At 36.3% G+C, this 22,419-nt stretch overlaps 1 protein-coding gene across 1 annotated transcript; it reads right to left on the bottom strand.

Moving 5' to 3' along the window:
• Nucleotides 1–2,831: 2,831 nt before the first annotated feature.
• LOC114184274 (kunitz-type trypsin inhibitor KTI1-like) lies at nucleotides 2,832–3,640 on the bottom strand. The gene has a single exon (XM_028071562.1). It carries the CDS (start codon nucleotides 3,604–3,606, stop codon nucleotides 2,971–2,973), a length of 636 nt encoding a protein of 211 aa, XP_027927363.1. The 5' UTR covers nucleotides 3,607–3,640; the 3' UTR covers nucleotides 2,832–2,970.
• Nucleotides 3,641–22,419: the final 18,779 nt, after the last annotated feature.

Genomic DNA, 22,419 nt, shown 5'->3' with positions numbered 1-22,419 from the left:
TATATTGGTCACAATAGTTACTAATGATTATTGGTCACTAAAATTAATCAATATTTAAAAGTTTTTGCGTATTGTGAAGTTACACTGATTTTCAGATTTTGATGGGTAAGATTGTAGTAGTCTATGCATGTACTCCTATAGTGCACTCCGATTTCAAACACATAAATTAAATTGAAGAGAAAAAAATGGAACACTTTTAAAGAAATGATAACTTTATAAAATGAAATTCAATTCACTTATTTTTTGTTTATAACTTGAGTTTTATAATAAAATAATTGAATTTCACTTATAAATTTCTACTATTATTTTTGTAAGGCCCAGTTATTTTGCCCCAATATTTTAGGGTTATCTTAAGCCAGTTGGGCCTAAAGGCTGGCCCATAGGGTGCCAAGGCTCCTAAAGTAGCCAAGGTCTCTCATTCAACTCTCACTTTGCAAACATCCCCTTCTCATACGCTCTTTCTTTCTTTTCAGAAGCTCTGCTAGGATTTAACCACAATCTTGGTCACGTAACTCAACCTCGTTTTTCTACTCCATGTAAGTATCTTCCCATCTCATACTTGTTCCCTTTAATCACCCTTCGTATTTCCAGTCAGGGTTTCATAGTAACCCCATTTCGGTTCTATTTCGTTATTTTTCCAGCTCATTATTTTGTTCCTAGAGCTGTCGTGCTCCATTGTTCAGAGTTGAGGCCTTTTCTAGCTACTTCCAGGTAAGGGAAGCTAGGGATTTCTTGTTTGATTCGATTCTTGCTTATTTTGCCATTGTTTCCATGATTGTATGATTGATGTGCTACTATAAATGTTTTGATGGAATGGTATTGTTGTTTGGGTATGAGTATATGGCTATTGCAGGGAGGACAGTTGCGAGACCTAACGTTTTCGCCCAAACGACCTTGTCCCGCCTAGGCGAGACTTGTAGGAACAGGTCCAAGTTCGCACTCGAGCTCTCGCTCAGGTGGAGAGCTCTCGTTTTCAGCGAGGTACTATCTCGCTTAGGCGAGAGAAGCTCGCCTAAGCAAGAACGCATGGGAACTTGAGGCACGTCATTGTAGTTGTAGCCCAAGCGAGGAACCTCACCTTTGGGTGAGGGGTGGCCTCGCTCAAGCGAGGAGGGCTCGCCTAAGCGAGAACTCACGAGTCTTGCAGGGCTCTCTGTTAATAGTCTTGCCTAAGCGAGAACCTGTAGCTTGAGCGAAAGACCTCTTTCGCGTGAGCAAGGGTCCCTAGCTTGAGCGAGACTAGCGCGGGGATTGCTCCATGATTATTCTTTCTATGCTTTTGGGTTGTTGATTGTGAGCTTGGTTTAGATTTCCTTAATTGAAGTATGAAGCATATGAATATGCATGAGTGAAATGGTTTATGGGTTGTGAATGATAAGTTTAATATGATCCTGGCATGCGATTTTTACGGAATGGTTGGTTATCAAAATGGCATGGTTTTGGCATGATAAATGATTCTATATTGGTTTATGGAAACATGATGATGGTTTGGTTAGACGTAATCCCACGATAGTTTCGTTGTGGTGCCTCATTGGTTAGGGCGTAATTCCATGAGCCTCTAGGTGAGACCTCCTGGTGATGCCTCAGTTGGTCGAGACGTAATTCCATGACCCCTATTAGTGGGAGTTCATGGTGGTTCCCCATCTATATAATTTAGTAAGGATTCTAGGTAAGAATTGTATCCTGACACTCTAAAGAGTCAGTTAGTCTCACATAGAGCGTACTAACTCTAGTGGTGAGAGTAGCAGAAGGCTTGAAACCCATTAAGGGCTAACCTTGTGTGTGGGGGATGAGATATTGGAACAATTAGCTCGGTAGAGCAGTAAAAGCCATCGCAAGTGCAAACATTCGCTGAATCCGACTAATTATATGTATCCGGATGAGTCATGTTTGAGTTTTAGTGTATTGTTTGCAAGTCATAATATGATGGGTTGACATATGCATCTTGAACTATGAAATTGTATGTAACTGTCTGATAAACCATTTTTCGGCTCTAGCTTACCCTTTCGTTTGTGTATGTTCTGTTTGTGTGGTTTTCTTCTTTTGCGATGATCATGAATTTATTGATGTGAGCAGATGCTAGAAATCCTTGTGATCAACAGGGAGATGGTGATTCTGCTGCATAGCTTGTCTAGGCTGGATTTCGTTTAATTGGACTTTCTCTCAGGGTTACGACCCATGTATTGACTTGTCTTTTAACTCTCAATTTGATTACTGTTGAACTTTATATCTTGTCTTGTTTTGGCATCGTAGTGTATCTTAGATATTGTAAGGAGTAATGTTTATACTCCAGGATCTTGTCTCTATATTATCTGTGTGACATGTCATTTAATTAAGGTATTTATTCAAATGGGGTGTTACAATTTTATTTATATTATATTTATAAGTATATATTATATATAAAGAAGATTATTTTATTTGTGTCCACAATTATTACTTTTATTTTTACCTTTTATAATATTCATTTTTTTAAAGACTAATAGTTATTTTTACATATTTTCTACAAAATTATTTTAATAGTTATTTTCTTTTTTTTTTCTCCATTTATCAACAAATTTTTTTCTTTAATCGATTCATTCTACTTTGCTCTTAATAAATATAATTTTTCTTTATATATTAATTAAATAACATTACAATATTATTATCTGTTAATATAAAATTATATATATTTAAAAAATAGATTCGTATAGGAAATAGTTTCTATTTGTCCCTCATAACGATAATAATAATTGTTGTGGTGGAAGTTTATTTCAGTAATTGTTTTTTTTTAAATAAGTATATAAAATTAAGAAAAAAAAACTATAAATTAAATTAAAATGAATCGCGTAACATAGTACTGTGCGCGGAAGACATAAACTTAAATTATTTAATTTAGTCATATGCAATTATTTATTGAAGAAAGTGGTTCCATTTTTTCTTGTTGTCTCTCACTATGAGAAACTGCACATGACTTCATAGGGGTAGTGGTAGTCACGCAGATGCATATGCAGATGCAGTTGCAGGTAAAGCATATATAGCTCTCTGAAACCGAATCCACAAGGCACCCTTCTTACTCTGAGTCACCACCAAACGCCTGGTTCCTGTAGCATCAATCTGAATTCCAACATAGCCACAAGAAGAACCATTATCAGGACAGAACAAGAGGTTGTAGCCCCCAATGTCAACTGTAACGCTCTTAATTTTAAACCTCCCGGGTACTGGGTTGTCGTACCCAGCAAGTTTGATAGAGAGCGTTTCTTCCACACCCTCTTTCACAGCAGTCCACCGAGATGAAGTGGCAGCACACGGGGCTACAAAACGGAACGCAATGTCAACAAGACGACCTTCCTCTATATAAAGGATTTTCAGTGGGGTTGAAATTTCTATGGGTAGGCCGTTAGAGAAAGGACTCGGAACTTGGATAACAGTTAAAGGACAAGTTTCGTTTCCGGTTGCAGCAAATGCTACTCCGCCACCGTTTCCAGTTACTATAACTGGCGTTATAAAGTATGTGCCACCATTTCGAAGAAGATTGCCATCAGTGTCCACCACAATAGCAGTGGCTGAAGGAAGGTATGAGGTGAAGCCACAGAACAGAAAGAGAGAGAACAAGATCGTAAACTTCATTTCTTTGGGAGGGTATTGAAGGATTATCTTCAGTTCGGGTGAACAAACAATGTAGGAAACGTCTATTTAAAGACGTCCTAGTAGAGAAACAGGGACCAGCACAAGATATGTTATAGGTTGAGTAAACAATTTTTCCTCTTTTTATGTGGTTCATGATATTTTACTACAGCGAGCATGAGCAGAATAGGTTAAACGTGGAAAATAAGGATTTTATGAAGACTGCATTGCAAGATTTGTAGAGCAGAACCTTTATCTTAAATCAAGATTTGAAATTAAGGTTTGCATTATCTACTATAGTTTTGTAGTCCGCACATCATATTGTGCTCGTGATAACATTGTAGAAAAATAATCTTTAGTAGCCGTTATAAAAGAAAACTTCATATAAATATTTATAGTCGGTTTAAAATTGGTGATATTTTTTAATATGTATTTTACTTTTCTTTGTGAGTAGTACCATGAAAATAGAGCAGGTGAATCTTACATTTTCTTCTAGTTTTTATGGTATTTACAGAATTTTTTCTAAATCATCTTCGCTTTTCGTTCTTGTTTCGCACTCACATCATCTTTTCTTCTCTTTCAAAGCATCTTTCAAAGCATTTTCTCAGAAGCCATACTCGTGTTCACCTCATGAATTTATCTGTTCATAAGGTTTTCTCTCTGCCTGTAAGTTGATTTATTCTGCTCGTTCAAGTTTTAGGAGCACATAACCAATATATATATATATATATATATATATATATATATATATATATATATATATTACTCCTATTTTCTTCTTTGCTTATTTCACTTTCGTTACCATGTCCGAGACTATCATGTTAGAATTAATTGACGAATTAATTTTATTATGGGACTTATTTGAAATATTATGATGAGTCTTATTGTGATTTAATAAAATATAAGGATCTATTGGTTATTATGGATAGTTGTAATAAAATAAAGGTATAATTAGTCGCATAGTACCCAGTTTGGTACTGAAGTTTCTAATTGGTACCCGATTTAAAAAAAGTCTCAATTATGTACCCAAATTAGTTTAAGTGCACCAATTGAGTCCAAACCGTTAAATGTTCCGAAACGGCGTTCAGAAAGTGGTGAGGTGGTAGTGCAGAAGGGATACGTGTCAAATAATAAGACATGAGTGGTTGAAATTATAATTGTACAGTGTCCACGTGGTATTTACATTTGAAGGAGATTTGCCCCATTTTCGTTGTCTTCTTCCTCCCGTATCTTCTGCCCTAATCCAGATCAGTTTTTTCTGCATCAATATCCGCACAGTAAGTGCTGCCCTAATTTGGTTTGTTCTTCCACTCGTTTTCCAATTCCGCAATGTCTCGTAAAGAAGGTTGTTCGTGTTCTTCGTGGGGTTCACAGCAGCAGAGCGTCTCCTCCCCTGGTGGTTGGAATAGGGGTTTGGGTGAAAGACCAATGTGTTATTGTGGGGAGGTAGCTGTGTTGAGAGTTGCGAAAACTATTAGGAATGCTGGAAAAGAGTTTTGGGGCTGCCCCAACTTCAAGGTTTGTACATTGATTTTAATTTCTTTTTCATTCATTCTGCAGTGGTGGATTGTAATCAGAGGTTGTGTGTTTTTGTTTGTATTTTGTAAGCAGCGGAGTGGTGGCAATGATGTATTTAAAGGGTGCAATTACTTCAAGTGGTTGAACGAAGATAATGGAGATGAAAAAGATGCTACCATTGCTAGACAAAGGAGAAAGATATACCATATGGAAAAGTCACTTGTAATTTCTGGAAAGTGGGTTAGGTTTTTAAGTGGGATTATAATTTGTTTGGGTTTGATCAATGTAATATTGGTTTGGAAGTTGATACAAATCCCATGAAGTGCTGTAAAATTCAGTTCTGTAGTGAGTAGGAAGTTATGTAATTGGTCTGTATTTTGTTGTTTGCTTTTGTAATGAACTGTTTTTAAATGGACGAGAAGTTTGAGTAAGTGGTCTGTATTATTGATTTATAATGAACCATGTAAGTAATATAAAATGAATCATATTCATAACAGAAAGGAATGAAGCATATAAGTAATCCAAAATGGTATTAATCATAAATAACCATGTTCTTCAAAATACATAACCCCTACACGAAAATACATAACATTGTTCTTCCAAGAAGCTGCTGCACATTAAACTTAACAAACAAAATGACCATGTTCTTCAAAATACATAACCCCTAGACCAAAATAAATAACCATGTTTGGGTTAAATAGGTGCTGCAATTACACATTAAACTTAAGAAACAAAATAACCATGTTCTTCAAAATACACAACCCCTACACCAAAACTGTCCCAACCCCGTTCTTCCAAAAAGCTGCTGCAATTACACATTAAACTCATTGCTTCGAAATTGGACCCCTCCTATATGATATTTTTTCTCTGAATGTGGGCCTTGTTGGTGGGTCACTGACATTGCATGAAGAAATCTGAGTTGTTTGAGTTCCCTGTTGTGGTTGTGATGGTAGAATAGGCGCAGTTGCAGTAATCTGTGATTGAGTCACCTGCTGTGCTTCAACTGGTTGTGTTGGCTGAGATTCAGTGGGTTGCACTGCTTGCCCTTGGTGGGATTGAGTAGCTTGAGTTTCACTTGGTTCTGTGCCTCCTTGTTGTGTAGCAGATGGAGTTGGGGTTAGTTGTTGCTGAGGAGGAGGTGCTTGGGGAAAATTATTTCGTTTGTGTCCAAGCTGTCTGCATATGGCACACTTTTTACGTGTTCCACCTTGTCGTACTTGTGTATCATCCTTCCTCAGCTCCCAAGACTCCAACTTGTGTTTCTTTTTTGGTCTTCCAGGAAGGATTCTTTTGGTAGGAGGCAAAACACATCACAGTATGATGTCATTTCCCATAGGTGAGGACCATTGACGGGGTAGATCATTGACAAATAAGTCTCTTCATAGGTTGACTTTAGAAAGTAATGTGGCAAGTAATCCTCTCCATTCAAATTTAGGAATCTCATGGCAGTCAAAGCATGACAGCAGGGGATTCCTGTTATGCTCCATTTGCGGCAGCTACATTCCCGTTTATCTATGTCTACTACAAACTTTTCCCCAGTGATGCAAGTGTGATTGACCTCAAACAGCTTTTCCCCAGACCAACTGCCAATAAACAAAAACCAAAGTGAAAGTCATGCACAAACGAAAAATGAGAAATAAACAATGAACATTTTACCTTGGTATCCAATACTTAGTTTTTTCAGTCTCCTTCTCTAGTCTGCTTTTTATTTTTGGGCAAATGGGACCTTCTATTGCAGCTATCTTTTTCCTATTTGATGCCCATCTTTTCATGAGATAAATGCGTATTTCTTCCATCATGGTAATGATGGGCTTATTCCTTGCATCCACTATTGTGCTATTGAAACCCTCAGACATGTTGTTCACAACTGTATCACAGGCTGGTCTTGGTACGAACCTTGATCTCGACCAAAATCTAGTTGCAAAAGACAGAATGATAATACCATAAGCAATAAGACAAAACGATAGTACCATTACCAAATAGAAAATAATAACATGTATTTTATACACTTGCCTCGGGGGAATCTGGATCAGGTGCTTAAAAGCATCTAAATTCAATCTTTAATCTCCCTCATGACAGCCTCCCATGCTTGAGGATGTGTGCAATATGCTGCTTTCCATAATAACCGTTTCAGATTTTTGCCTGGAAACTTCTTCCTGAAATTAGAATATATGTGCCTAACACAAAACCTCTGATCCACACCAGGCAACAATTCCTGCAATGTTGGCAAAAGTCCCTACAATGTGTAGTGGAAATCATCTCATTAGTGGATAACAGTTCAAATAAATAACTTTAAACAATGTAGCAATTAAAATATGTTACTTACTTTTTGCTGGTCAGACATAAATGTGAATGTCTGACAGAACTGAGCCCCATTAAGGTCTTCTATGAGCAATTCGAGAAACCAAGTCCAAGTCTCTTTATTTTCTACTTCAACTACCGCATATGCTAATGGTAGCATCTGATCGTTGCCATCTCTGCCCACTGCAGTTAACAATTCCCCTCCATATTTTCCCTTTAAGAAACACCCATCAACTCCGATGATAGGTCTACAAGAAATGAAGCTATCCTTTGAAGCTTTAAAACAAATATACAGCCGCTTGAATATGGGATTGCTTCATTCTCATCCACATGAACTTTAACTGTTGAACCTGGATTTGACTTTAGCAGTTCATGAGCGTAATCATACACTCGCTTATATTGTTCTCTGAATGATCCATCAATGTTAGCATATGCCATACTCTTAGCCCTAAAGGTGGTAGACCTCGACACACCAATATTCCATTTCCTCCCTATTTTGTTCTTCAGATCAGTTAGCTTAATATTTGGGTTCTCTTTTAAGGTCTTTTCTAGTCTCCCACTTAACCACTTAGAAGTCATTAAACGGACATTAAATTCTCTACTACATCTGTGGGTGTTTATAATCTTCCTAAGTTGCCATGTATTTTGTGCAGCCTTATAAGCACAATACGCATACCATTTACACTTACCTTTGGCACCTAAACACTTCACACATATTCTTCTTTTATCATTTCTGAATATTTTTAGTTTCCTCCCACTATGGAGACCATAAGTTCTTATTGCATCTGTAAATTCTTCCTTTTCAGCAAAATAGGTCCCAACTTCCCAATTGTAGTCCTCCATGCTTTTAGGCATTGAAAAAGTCCCAAAGTGACCATAGTTGTCTCTATCCTCATCTGTTGAATCATTATGGTCACCACTATCTAATGTTTCAGACTCCCACTCATTATCAGAAATCCCTCTGGCATACACATTTTTATCCTATGACATTGTCCCAGTACTAGCACTTGCACCAGGCACTTCATGGCATCCAACACTAACCTCGTGTAGTTCATCATCCATGTCATCTCTATCAATCCTAACATCATATAATTCGTCCTCATTCATGACATCACCTTCAGACTCAGTCCAACTACTAACCTCGTACTCATCATCCTCCTCATTGCCTGTCTCTCCACCAACTTCATGCTCACCATCCTCCTCACCAACTTCTGTATTCACCTTATCAGCCAAGGCCTCCTCACCATCCCTAACACATACTTCTTCATTACCCACACCATTCTCCTTATCAGGCAACTCCTCTTCACCATCCCCAACACATACTTCTTCATTACCCATACCATTGTCCTTATCAGGCAACTCCTCTTCACCATCCCCAACACAAACATCTTCATTAGCCACTCCAATATCCCCATCACGTGATTCATTTTCAGTCTGAACAGCAACTTCTTCCCCAGCAACCCCACCATCCCCCTCCACAGCAGGTTGGTCCTCTATCATATGAACAACTTGAGGTTCACAAACAAAGTGGACCACATAGAGGTGCACTTGACCATTCAGGGTGGCTATGTTCACCATATGACACGCATCTCTATCATTATTGAGCAACTCCAACCTTCCTTCCAACACAGACCCCCCACCCACTGAAAACCACAATTCCTTCACATTCACATAACCCATCTCCCTCCAAATTGACATAATCTCAAAGAAAGACCATCTGTCAGGGTCACACAACAAAGTACTACTATCTCCCACGTATTTCAGTGAACCCTCATTCACAAACCTTCCCCCATGGTGAAACACTACTTCAAAATTTTCGTCGTTCATGGAACCTACTATATGCCTAACTTTATATCCCTGCCACATATACAAAAAAACCAAACAATAACACACAATTTACACTCAATACCACTAACACACCAACACACCGACAATAATTAAGAAACAGGGACCACACCACATACCCAACACCGTCACCGTCACATGTAATGGGGGACAAACCAATAAAGTAATACTGACTCAAAGGCAACAAAAATAGACAATATTGAAAGTAAAAATGCTTCAAATACACTGTGCCTAAACACATAAATCAACAAATCTTCACAAAAAACAACCCTAACATCAAAACCCTAATAACGAAATCAAACAAAAACATAATACCAACCTTTCGTTATCAATGGCCGACAAGTAGCTCTAAACTCTCTGCTTCAGTGTTCCAAATGCACCTTCAATTTCTCCACCAACTCGCGAACAATCGAGCACCACTTCGTCTCCCCTACCTCACCTTTCCCCAATTTCACGTTTTTATCCCAACATTCTGCCACTTCTTTTTAACTTCTCGCCCCTAATTATTATTTTCTTTCTTTTCTTTTTTTATTTTTGTTCTTTTCTTCTTCTTTTTTTCATTACAAGACATATTTAATATTCTGCCCCACATTTCCACGTCAGTAAAAATTAATCACCACGTGTTCCAAATTTAATTCAGAGACCAACCACTATCAGTCAACGTTAACCTTTCTAACGACGTCAAGTGAAATGGACTCAATTGGTGCACTTAAACTAATTTGGGTATGTAATTGAGACTTTTTTTAAACCGGGTACCAATTATACCTAAAATAAAATAAAGTTTAGTCTAACTTATTGGCTTATAAAAGGGTACTAGGGTTCTATCTTTGGCTATAAGGTTCTCTCATAATAAGCCATCAAGAAAGAGAATGTGAGAGGAGAAACGAAGACAAAGAGATAGATTGGAAAAGGAAAGTTGAAGAACAAAGATTGAAGAACACATTTTTATTGTATCTCTCATGGTTCAATGTTAGTATCATATTATGATTTATGTGCGTGAATATGTGAGAATCATGAATCTTAAGATCCTAGAGTAGTTTTCTATAATGAATTATTATTGCATGAAAACTACAAATTTATTTACATGTGGTATCACAGCAAGGTTATTAGATTCATGATCTCCAATCAGTGGCGGATCTTAATCACAAAATTTGGAGTGGCCAAAATAATATAATTATTTGACCATTAAATTGTTGGATCATTAATAATGTTTTAAAAATTGGTCCTCTAACTGAATAATTTAATCTTTAGTATAATGTTGTGAAAAATATAATTTATCTTGTTTTCATCTTCACGAATAATTTCACTTTTATCACTTTTGAATAATGAATCTATTTTTTTATTATTCATCAATATACCTATTTTATAAAATAATATTAAAATAATTTATCATACCTTACTAAAAAAATTGAGAAGTGTAAATATTAAAGAAAAAAATATAGTATAGTTAAGTCACAATTAAAAATCGGTTATGAAAAACACATAATACATTTTGTTTCTTCTATATTCATAAAAAATGAATATATCAAAGGTTCATGAGATAAAAGAAATAATGTTAACTATTAAATTAATTTTTTATTATCAAGTAAGATAAAAGATAATTACTTTTCTTTTCTTCAAAAAAGAAATAAGACAAATGGAAAATGAGAGAAAAAATAATTACCTTTTTTCTTTAAAACAAATATGACAGTGAAAAATGAGTACAATTTAACATAATTTCACTATCAATCTTGATGAAAATCATTCATCCGCTTCAATAAATTTAACGAGAATGATCAAATTACATCAATTTTTTAAAATTCAATATCAAATTGAGACTAGAAAAAACTTAATGACTAACTTGACATTTTTAGATGAAAATAGTGACCAAAAGATTAATTAAACCTAAATATTTTTATTCTTTATATATTTAATTTTATGTTTTATTATCTATTAACATTAATTAGTTATATTTTATAAAAGAAATAAAAATACAAACAATTTAATTTTCATCTATTTATAAAATACACTACCTATAATTTAAAAAAAATTTAAAATTTCAAAATATATATAATTTAAAAAAAAATCACAAATCTTGGAGGAGCCATGGCCCCTCCCCGCCTTACAATGCTCCGCCCCTGTCTCCAATTATGATGTTTTTCCTAAAGTGTGTTTTCTGAAACTATTGTGAATCCTAATTATGATGTTTTTCCTAAATTGTGTTTTTCTGAGTGCTTCTTTGCAATAATATATATGTTATATTATTGTTAAAATAAAATTAATAAGAATGCTATGTAAGATTTATAGCAATTAATGATATTTATATTTATTTGAAATCAGTATGATAAATTTTGTTAGTCACCAAAGTGGTCAAAATTTTAAAGTTATTTGATTTCAAATTATTAATCCCATATAGTATGGATGCTAAATTATGAATAATTGATTTATAGGTTAATTGAAGTTCATTATTATAAGGCATTTCAGGATTGCCCAAATTTTGATTACTTGTTCTTATTATTAGTGAGCATGATTGTAAATAATTTTGTATGTGTCACTAGTTTTATTTATATACCCAGAGGTAGTAGGTGATTCTAGTTGATGCATATTTTAATTATCATTAATGTTATATAATATGATTAGTATCATTATGTTTGTGTATTAGTGGATCTCCCAAAGGAGAACATTAATATGCATGGAATGGTTATTTATGTCTGAATCTATATTTATGTTTAGTTTTATTACTCAAAGCATTAATGTTAAGCATGTGTTAGTTGTAGTCTATGTCCTAGTATCTTTACACCCGCACGCTACGTCTGTTCCAGTCTTTAATGGATTGAATTTTCTTGATTGGAGTGAATAAGTTCAATTTTACTTAGGTGTGTTGGATCTTGATTTGGCTTTCCAAGTTGAAAAGTCAGTTGCTATCACGGATGTCAATAGCCATGAAGAGAAAGCCATTACAAAACATGGAAATGGTAAAGGACCATTAAAGATTGACGGGTCCTCAACCAAAATCCAGAAGAAAAATGACAAATGTCATTTCTGTAGAAAGTGTGGACATTTCCAAAAAGATTGCGTAAAGTGTAAAGCTTTGAAAAAAAAGGTGAGCACAATGCTTTATATTTTGAATCAAACTTAACTGAAGTTCCCCATAATACTTGGTGGATTGATTTTGGATGTACTACTCATCTTTCCAATGTGATGTAGGGATTTCTTTCAACCCGAACCATAAACCCAAATGAGAAGTTCGTCTTCATGAGCAATAAAGAGAGAGCTCCATTGGAAGCCGTCGACACTAGATATCACTTAGACCTCATGGATACTTTTTATGTACCTAGTATCACTAGAAATTTAATTTCTTTGTCTAAGCTTGATGTTGTTGGATACTCTTTTAAGTTTAGGATTGGTTATTTTAGTTTGTTTAAGCGTACTTGTATGATTGGATCTGGTACACTTTATGATGATTCATATAAATTGAATTTGGATAATTTATATGCGAAAACTCTTATGACCTTGCATCACAATGTTGACATTAAATGTAGTTTAGTAGATGAACGATCTTCTTACTTGTGGCATAAGCATTTGTGAGATATTTCCAAAGAAAGAATTCAAAGATTAGTAAAGAATAAAATCCTTCCGGATTTTGATCTAAATGTGTGTGTGGATTGTATTAAAAGCAAACAAACAACATACACGAAGAAAGGAACCACAAAAAGCACTTAACTTCTTGAAATTATACACACTAATATATGTGGTTCGTTTGATGTAAATTCCTTCAATAAAGATAATTATTTCATCACCTTTATTGATGATTTTTCGTGTTATGAACATGTCTATCTACTGCATGAGAAATCTCAATTAGTGAATGCCTTGGAAGTTTATATAAATCAAGTGGAAAGGCAATTATAGACAAAAAGGTGAAAATCGTAAGATCAGATAGAGGTGGTGAGTATTATGAGAGATATGATGAAAGTGGACAACACCCTGATCAGTTTGCTAAGTTCCTTGAGAAACGTGGTATTTATGCCCAATACACAATGTCATGCACACTACAACAAAATAGTGTATAAAAAAGGAGTAATCGAACCTTAATGGATATGGTTAGGAGTATGTTAAGTAATTCATGTTTAACTGTATCACTATGGATGTATGCTTTAAAGATTGTAATGTATTTGGTGAACATGGTTCGTTGTAAAGTTGTTAAAAAGACTCCTTTTTAGTTGTGGACAAGTAGGAAACCCAGTTTCAGACACCTGCATGTTTGGGGTTGTTAGGCAAAAGTAAGAATATATAATCCGTAAGAAAAGGAACTGGATGAAAGAACAATCAGTGGATATTTCACTAGTTATCTAGAAAAATCAAAAGGGTATATGCTTTACTGTCATACCCATAGTACAAGAATTGTTGAAACTAGAAATGCCTGGTTCATTGAGAATGGTGAAACCAGTGGGAGTGAAGTTCCACAAAATGTGGAGATTAAGGAAGTTAGAGTACAAGTTATTCTTAGTGCAATAAATTAAGTCTTGTGCAAGTGCAATAAACAACATAAAAAAATACTCCATAAAATCAAGTCTTGGAGCATAAAAACAACTGGTATTTCATAAAAAAAAAGTCCTAGACATCATATCAAGTGCAACAAAAACATCAAAACAATAAACAATAGTCCAAATAAAAATATAGTCCAAGAAACATCTTCATCTTCACGGTGGTAGTCTATTGTTCTTCATCTCCCATGCTAATAACATTTGATGCAACAACAACGGAGGACCCTTCATTTAGCTCCACATTTTGGTAATTGACATTTTCTACCTCATTTGTGCACACATTGACACAAAAAACAATAATTAATAAGTATCAATGAATTTATAATAAAATTAATACCAAGTAAGAATCAAATAATTACCCTCAACAAAACCATGCTTCCAGCTATAAATGCAAATATTGGATTCCATCTTCTCGGGAAAAAGTTGACTCCTATGTTTGTTAAGGATATGAGACCCAATGCTAAAAGAAGATTCAGATGCCACAATCGTTATTGGAATGCTTAAAAGGTCTCTAGCCATAATGGATTGCTTAGAAAATCTTAGGATATTATTTTTCCACCCACTAAAAAATAAGCTTTATTACTGTCGGATATTTATCGACGAAACTAATTCCTTCAAAAATATTCCTTTACCAACGAATTTACCAGCGGATATATATGGAAAACGTACTGATGGATTTATCCATCGGTAATTTGGTGAGATTATGTAGGGGACCACTGATATGTCAGAAATGTCGTCGATAATGCGGTTAATTTTTCTCGACAATCACTTCCGTCGATAAATCCTTCAGTATGTCAGCCGAGAAAAACTTAAACATTTCAGAATCCCTCCCCCAAATCAGTTTCTGCAATTCCCTCTCCTAATTCTCTCCAATCTCTCGTCCCACCTTCTCGCCTCGCCATCTCGCCCCGCCTGGAAAGAGCTCGTCGGCCGCAAAGATCCGATTAAGACGATGTTGTTGTCGGTGCCAGCGCCCGCAACGCTGATCACGCCGTCTCCTCTCGGTAATCACTACCGTCGCTACAAGCCTCACGTCGGCACATCGTTGACGAACACAGTGAGTGTTTTTCTTCTTCTTTTCGCCATACAACCCATCACGTCTGAATCCTGAACTGTTTTTTAGCACATCAGAACTTCGAATCACATATGTGGGAGGTTGGGTGTTCGCCTGACCAGAGCTGCGAGGGAGGCTGCTGTTTTTGTGGTTGCATCGTCGAGGAAGGTAAGTGGCAATGTTTGAGAATGAGTTGAGTGTGGTCATGCCTGAAATTTTGTGTAGCATTCACAACATTGTGTAAGACCTGTAAAAATTAATTAATTAAATAAATAATTAATTAATAAACGTGGGTAGTGAGAGCCTTCATGGCATTAAATATTAATTGATGTGATGTGGAAAAGTATTAGCTTAAATGGTTGAGAGTACTTTGATTGTGTGAAAGGACTTGGGTTCGAGCCCTATGTATGTCATTTGTGTGTTATTTAATTATTATATCTTTTAATAATATAATTGAGCATGTTCAATGAGGAGATAATTATAGAATTAGATTAATCATCACGAAATATGAATTGATTGAATGGTTGTGCATTGATTTGGCATTGGCATGGTTATGGGTTCAAACCTTCGTAAACCCAAATCAAACTTTCTTTTTGCCAATATTTCCTTTGGCATGAAGGTGAAGGGGCATGGAAAACCTAGACGGCTAAGGAATAGCCAAGAATGGCTGTAAAATAGCCCATAATGAGACAATGAATGGTCATTAACATTCCATTAAGTATCATTTTCGTTTTGGGTAATTAACCTAGAATTAAGGCACCCTTAAAAGGCAAAAATTAGGTTAGAAGAAAGGTTTTGCAAGGCTGCAATTGTGGTTAGAGCACAGAGAACGAAATTGAGTGTGTATTGTGAGAATTGAGTGAAGCAAAGAGTGAGTGGGGAGAGGAAGACAAAGGAGGCCATTGGTGATCAAGGGAGAACTTTCAAGAGTTAAAGCTAAGCTAAGGAAACCAGGTTAGGGGAGTTTTACCACGTTAGTGTTGTAAATTTGATTAATTGTACACTTTATGACTTGAATATGCATGATTTCTCCTTGTTGCATGTTGATTCTCGTGTTTCTGGAAAATTTCCAGAAATCGCCTGGCAGACTATACATAGCCGCCAAGCGGTGCTTGCCAGTTTACTTTTTTTTCTAGGTTCCTTAAGGAACCGCCTGGTGAGAAAGCCCTGTACCGCCAGGAGACCTAAGCCTAGAAACCTCATTTATGGGTTTTTGATGAATTACCTTGCGGTGATGAATATCCACCAGGCGACGCAAATCAATCTTGGTTCGATTTTGATGTTTGGTTGTTCAGGGATGATTTTGATCAGAGGAAAATCAAGTGTTAGTGGTTAAGAGATGATATAATGTCATATTTCATTGAATACCAATATAATTGATGGGTAAATTTGATGGAACAGTGAAAAGGAAAGCTTAGGGTTTTTCATATTGGGGTTTTTGCAGAACTGAACGTAATTGGTGTTAATTACACCATAATGGTTGCTGGAGTTAGTCAAAGTGATTAGTGTTGCCATTATCATCATGTTCCTGGGAAGCAACAATTGAGATAGGTAGAGGAGATCATCGGAAGGGAGTGAGAGATTCTTAGCAGGTGCTGAGAGTCTGGGATTTTGCCCAGAAATACATGCACGAGGCCTGCCGCCAGGTGCCATCGCAGCGGTATTGATTTTGCGTGGCTGTAGAGGCAATGCTGGTTTTGGGTATTTGGATGTCCAGTGAGGGAAGGGAATGGAATTGGAAGATGTTAATTGGAAAATTAAAAATGTGTTAAGTGGGGGATAAAGTTGAGAAAGGAAGAATATGGAACTTTAGCACCTTACAAATTTGTGACTAAACCAGTATCAATAAGGGAGATTGGCTGGGAAGATAAAAGAAAAGAGTATGAGGTATGGGGATTACGATTAGGTGCCAAATTTACCTAGAAAGTAACTAACCTATCTAGAAGTTGAATAATGTTAAATGAGCTTGAAAGGATAATTGAATAGTGGCAAAACCAATTGTGGCAAGGAGTTGGGACTGGTATGAAACTGCATACTGGAAAGTGATAAACCTGAGGGTATGAGTTGGAATACTTGGGGGAAAAACTCAGAACTAATGACATGTTAGTGATTCAATTGATCTTAAGTAAATTAACTTAAGGATGTAATGAGAATTGGGAGCCATAGAGGATAGAGAGTGGCAATAATATAACTATTAAGAGAATTGACTTTCTGAAAGTGTGCAAGGACTCGATGGGCGGGGGGGTTAGCAGTTGCATAAAAGTGCAGGAAAATAAGAACAGTGTCTGTTTTGGTATAGCGCCTGGCGGCGTAGTGCAAACCGCCAAGTGGGAGGTACAACTCCAAGGAGGCAATTAACACGCCACGCCTAACGGTCATGAGGGTTCCGCCAGGTGATATCTGGAAGTAGTGGGTGTTCTAAGGCACTTGACGCCAGGCGGTTTGGAAGAGGCAACACCTAGCGGTACATGTCCCCCGCCAGGCAGTTTTGCTGCAGCAGCAGCTATTGGTTGCTGGTTTTGTATGCATGATTTACAAAGCCTTTATGATACTTTAAAGGCTGGCTTGTTGGTGTTCCTTGAGTTGAGCTCGTCACGTATCCCTTGAGTTAAGCTCGGAATGGTATCCCTCGAGTTGAGCTCGGGATGACGGATTTACACGAGGAACCCTTGAGTTGAGCTCGGGTTGGTGAGTGTTGCCGGTGTGAGTGTGTTGGTTGTGGCGAGCACGGATGGGTCCAAATAGATTGCTCTCCTCAGTAGTTAGCTGATGAGTTTGATAGTCTTGGGACGTTGCGAATTATGTTCGTATTTGGGAACTCCCCCTGGCGTTACGGTGTATGATCCGTAGCAATGGTTTCCCGCACGTGCTCTATCGGTTGTGGCCGATAGGTATGGCAACAAGCCATCTTGAGGTACTCACTAGAAAATGTAGAACACAGATAACATGGTTGTGGCCATGTTATATGGAATCAAAGGAGGATTTCCCTAAAATTTGATTGTATGAAATATATATATATATATATATATATATATATATATATATATATATATATATATATATATATATATATATATATATATATATATATATATATATATATAAGTGATTAATATATGCATATGCATTTATATGATTATTCTGTTAAGCTCACCCTATAAGCATTTGTCTAATCTGCATAACATGGGATTTTCAAACTCATCCTTTTATTCATCACATTTCCACCATAAAGCCTACATTTTGAATTTCATGGAGGATCAACATAAAAGGGGCACACTAGCCTAGATAGACTGCGAGCAAATCTCTTAGCATGAAAATAAAAAATAAAAAATAAAAAATGTCTGCTAGACTGAAGACCTGAAAGGGTGGTTTAAAAAAAAGAGACAAGAATAAGAGCAAGGGACAAACTGTAACATGAACCAAATTCTTTCTTGAGTTAAAATTTCTTGAAAGAGAAAATAATCATGTTTTGGAAATGATGTGTGGCCATGTTTCTTTATCATAAAACACAAAATGTTATCCTTTGTTACCCCTTTGAGCCCTAAACGAGCAAATGTTTTTATTCCAAAACTTTGAACAAGGGTCACCCTCTCACCGACGGTTGACATAATGTTTGCACTTTTGTTTGACAAATGGTTCACCAATAAAAAAAATATCCATCAAAATAAAAAAGTTTGAAAAAGAAAAATGATGATGATTTGGTCACATCAAGAAAAAAGAAGAGAGACGATATTTGGAAAATAATGGGGAACACAAAAGAGTCAAATAAATTTTGGATGCAACATTTTTCAAAGATCTTTGTGCAAAATACCACCACATCTTTTTGGATTTTTTAAATCCATATTTGCTTTCATACCCTTAGCCTTAGCCACAATACAAGCCTAATAAAGCCCACACAGATCCAAGATTGATTGTCATTACCTTTCAAAAATTTTAAGTCACGGGAAATCATTTTGACATACTAAAGGGTTTGTCCAAAATTTTGAATAAAAAAGGAAAAATAAAATTGAAAAATATGTTTTGAGATTTGCTTTCAGTGAGTTAGACAGTTTTGTTTTATTAACAAGTTCCAAAAGCTTCTTAAGATAAGCATGGTTAACCAGGCAGATAAGAGACATCCCCTTTCATTGTTTCATTTTTACCATCCTCATGGACTCCATCTTTATTTCTTACTAAATCATGCACTCTTACCCTAAACTTGTCCAACAATTTCATACAATTGTCCAACATTTTTCTCTAAAATCCAAACTAGACAGTTGTTTCATTTCACCATTCATATATGACTTGTCATTTATCCCAAGATAGGGTAATTTCACCCTAACCATCATGGTTACACTAGGGGCAACGTCTAGAGTCCCTACCACATTTCAACTTTTTCATGCCTTACTGTAACTGGGGCAGATCAAACACAATTTGTGTGTCAATCCAGGTCCTCAAATCAGAGAAATCTTTGAAGTTTTCTTAATTTGTCTAGCCCTTTCATCAATAAATGGGGAAGTCAAACACATTTTGTACCCTGAAGCCAATCCATACTCTCAAGTTGGGCCAACTTTTGAAGTCCATATCATTTTCTTCATGTCATCAATAGTTGGGGCAAGTCCAAACATACTTGGTGCTTTGAGACCAAATCAAACTGGGTCAGCTCCCTAGTCGGTCCTTGTCATCTCATCCAACCCCTTCCAAGCCATCAGAAATTTCATACATGTTGTTTAGATAATGCTTCAAAAGAAATAAAAAAAATTTTCAATAAATTGATCAGACCAAAGAGTTGATTTCAAAAGTGAAGAAAAAATGAAAGAAAAATAATGTCTCATGAAGAAGGGAACACCCTATTATCTGACCGAAGGCAAGTGAAAGAAAAATAAACCAACTGGGGCAATCCTTTTCACCCAATCCTTTCCATTTCCACTACCTCTTTTGAAACAACATCCCTCATCCATTCAAATTCTTCTCTAAACACCAAAATTGGGGCAGTTTTGTGAGTCTCACTTGAATTTGTCACCCAAATGCTCATAAATCCCCATCTTCTGAAATAAAACCCATTGTTTGATCAAAATATTTTGTGTATACCAAAATTGGGGTAGTTTCGTGGGTTTCGTGTGAATATCTCACCCTAACATTCATTGATCAATATCCTCATACCCTTTTTCCATACACCAAAATTGGGGAATTTTCGGGATTCTTGTGTTTTTCAACCTGATATTCACATATTGCTTCTCCTTTGAAGGGTGTGTGGAGACATGTCTGCACGACTATCTTAGTCCCTTGCACACTCTTTCCAAACATTTCTAGCTTTTCACTCACTTGTGAATTCAAACATGCGTACAGTAATATTATAAAAGAGAAAGTCAAAGATATACTCATTTCATATGTTGGACCTCGATAAATGTGACATTCCTCACTTTCATGAAATAGTTGGCTCCTACTTGCATAGAATAATCAAAGGACAAAACACAACCAACATTGTTTTCATCAGGCATTCAATTTCTCATGCATATCGAGGTTACGACACCTTGATCCCTGCACCAAGGTTTTGACACCTTATTTCTGATGCATATCGAGGTTACGACACCCTGATCCCTGCGCCAGGGTTACGATGCCTTGTTTCTCCTACATATCGGGGTTACGACACCCTGATCCCTACACCAAGGTTTTGACACCTTGTTTCTCCTACATATCGGGGTTACAACACCCTGATCCCTGCACTAAGGTTTCGACATCTTGTCTCTCTTGTCTAAGTTAGGGTTCCTACGCTTTGCCAAGGTTCTACATCTTGTTTTTCTCCTTATTAAGTTGGGGTTTCAACATTCTGTCAAAGTTTCAACAACTTGTTTCTTCTCTTTGAAAACATGGCTACCAATGTTTGAACGCCTTGTCAACTATCTCTTGCAATCATTACTCCATTTCAAAATAGGTCGATTTTCATCCTACATATCTCTATAACAACGAGTTTGATGATTGAAAAGAGAACAATTGACTCTAGCAAAAATTTTCAAAATGCAGAGCATAACAAGTTTTTCATTATGCATTCATGCATTTCATGATCTTGATCTCTACAATAATGTTTTGATCCCTTGTGCTTAAAAATAAGAAAACATGCTTTCTATCATGCATAACCATTTGCATGTCATATCATCATGTCGTGTGTTGACACCAGATTCGAAAAGCAAAAACCTTGACATCATGAACAAGCGAACATTTTCAGGCATCATACATCTTCAACCATTGTTTCTTCTGAAGGAATCAATCTACAAAAATCATCTTCAGATTTCTCAAATTGAGGATCTTCTTCAAAGACCTATATATCCTCCAAGCCCAGTTTCGTACTGGCCACCAAGCCAATGTCCCGTACTGGCCTATCAAGCCCAGTTTTATCTAGTCCACCAAGCCCAGTTTCGTACTAGCCTACCAAGTCCAGTTTCATACTGGCCCAACAAGCCTAGTTCCGTATTAGCCTACCAAACCCAATTTCGTATTGGCCCAACAAACCTAGTTCCGTACTGGTCCACCAAGCCCAGATCCGTACTGGTCCACCAAGTCCAGTTTCGTATTGGCCTCCAATCCTAGCTTAATCAAGGCCCACAAAGCCCATCTCACTTGGCTCGCTAAACCTATCTCGCGACCTTCTCTGATGGAATGGTCATTAATTTTCTTTTGTTTACATCAAGGCCCTCTCCGATGGAATGGTCATTGATTTTTTATGTTTAGATCAAGGCCCTCTCCGATGGAATGGTGTTGATTTTCTTATGTTTACATCAAGGCCTTCTTCGATGGAATGGTCATTGATTTTCTTATGTTTACATCAAGGCCCTCTCCGATGGGATGGTCATTGATTTTCATATGTTTACATCAAGGCCCTCTCCGATGGAATGATCATTGATTTTCTTATGTTTACATCAAGGCCCTCTCCGATGGAATGGTCATTGATTTTCTTTTGTTTACATCAAGACTCTCTCCAATGGAATGGTCATTGATTTTTTTTTTCTTTACAACAGGACCCTCTTCAATGGAATGGATCTTGACCCTCTACATAGAATTGGTTATCGCATCCCTCTAAATTAGTTTTTAGTCACCCCTTTCTTGTTCAAAACCTAGATGAAATTAGTATCTCTATCTTCACTTATCTTTTACTGTGATACTATGAAAAATCAAATTTTCATAGTATCCGTAAAATCTAAGTAAAGAGGGGGAGCTGTCAACACCCAATTTCGTCCGGGTAACAATGATAAAAATAAGGTTAAATCATTCCATAGGTCCCCATTTTTGTAGCGAAATCTCAAGTAGGTCCCCCCATTTTTATTTGACTCAATTGGGTCCCTATTTTTGAAAATTCGATGCAATTGGTTCCTTTCCGTTAGTTGACCGTTACTGGTGCTAATTATGTGCCACGTGTCAGCACGTGGTTTTTTTGACTTTTTTTTAATTTTTTTTTAATTTTTTTTAATTTTTTTTTAATTTTTATTTTTTTTTATAATTTTTTTTTAAAAAAAATTAAAATTGCCACGTGTCAATCTGACATTGTGCCACGTGGCAGAGACAGTGTGATGTGGCAGTGGCAGTGACACGTGTCAATAT

The sequence above is a fragment of the Vigna unguiculata genome, chromosome 5, assembly GCF_004118075.2.
Source record: "Vigna unguiculata cultivar IT97K-499-35 chromosome 5, ASM411807v1, whole genome shotgun sequence".
NCBI lineage: Eukaryota > Viridiplantae > Streptophyta > Magnoliopsida > Fabales > Fabaceae > Vigna > Vigna unguiculata.
Note: the sequence above shows the minus strand (reverse complement) of the source record. Positions and strands in the feature narration are given on the sequence as shown.

What these genes read in the sequence shown, in the direction of transcription:
- LOC114184274 (XM_028071562.1), bottom strand. Translation starts at nt 3,606, where the DNA reads ATGAAGTTTACGATCTTGTTCTCTCTCTTTCTGTTCTGTGGCTTCACC.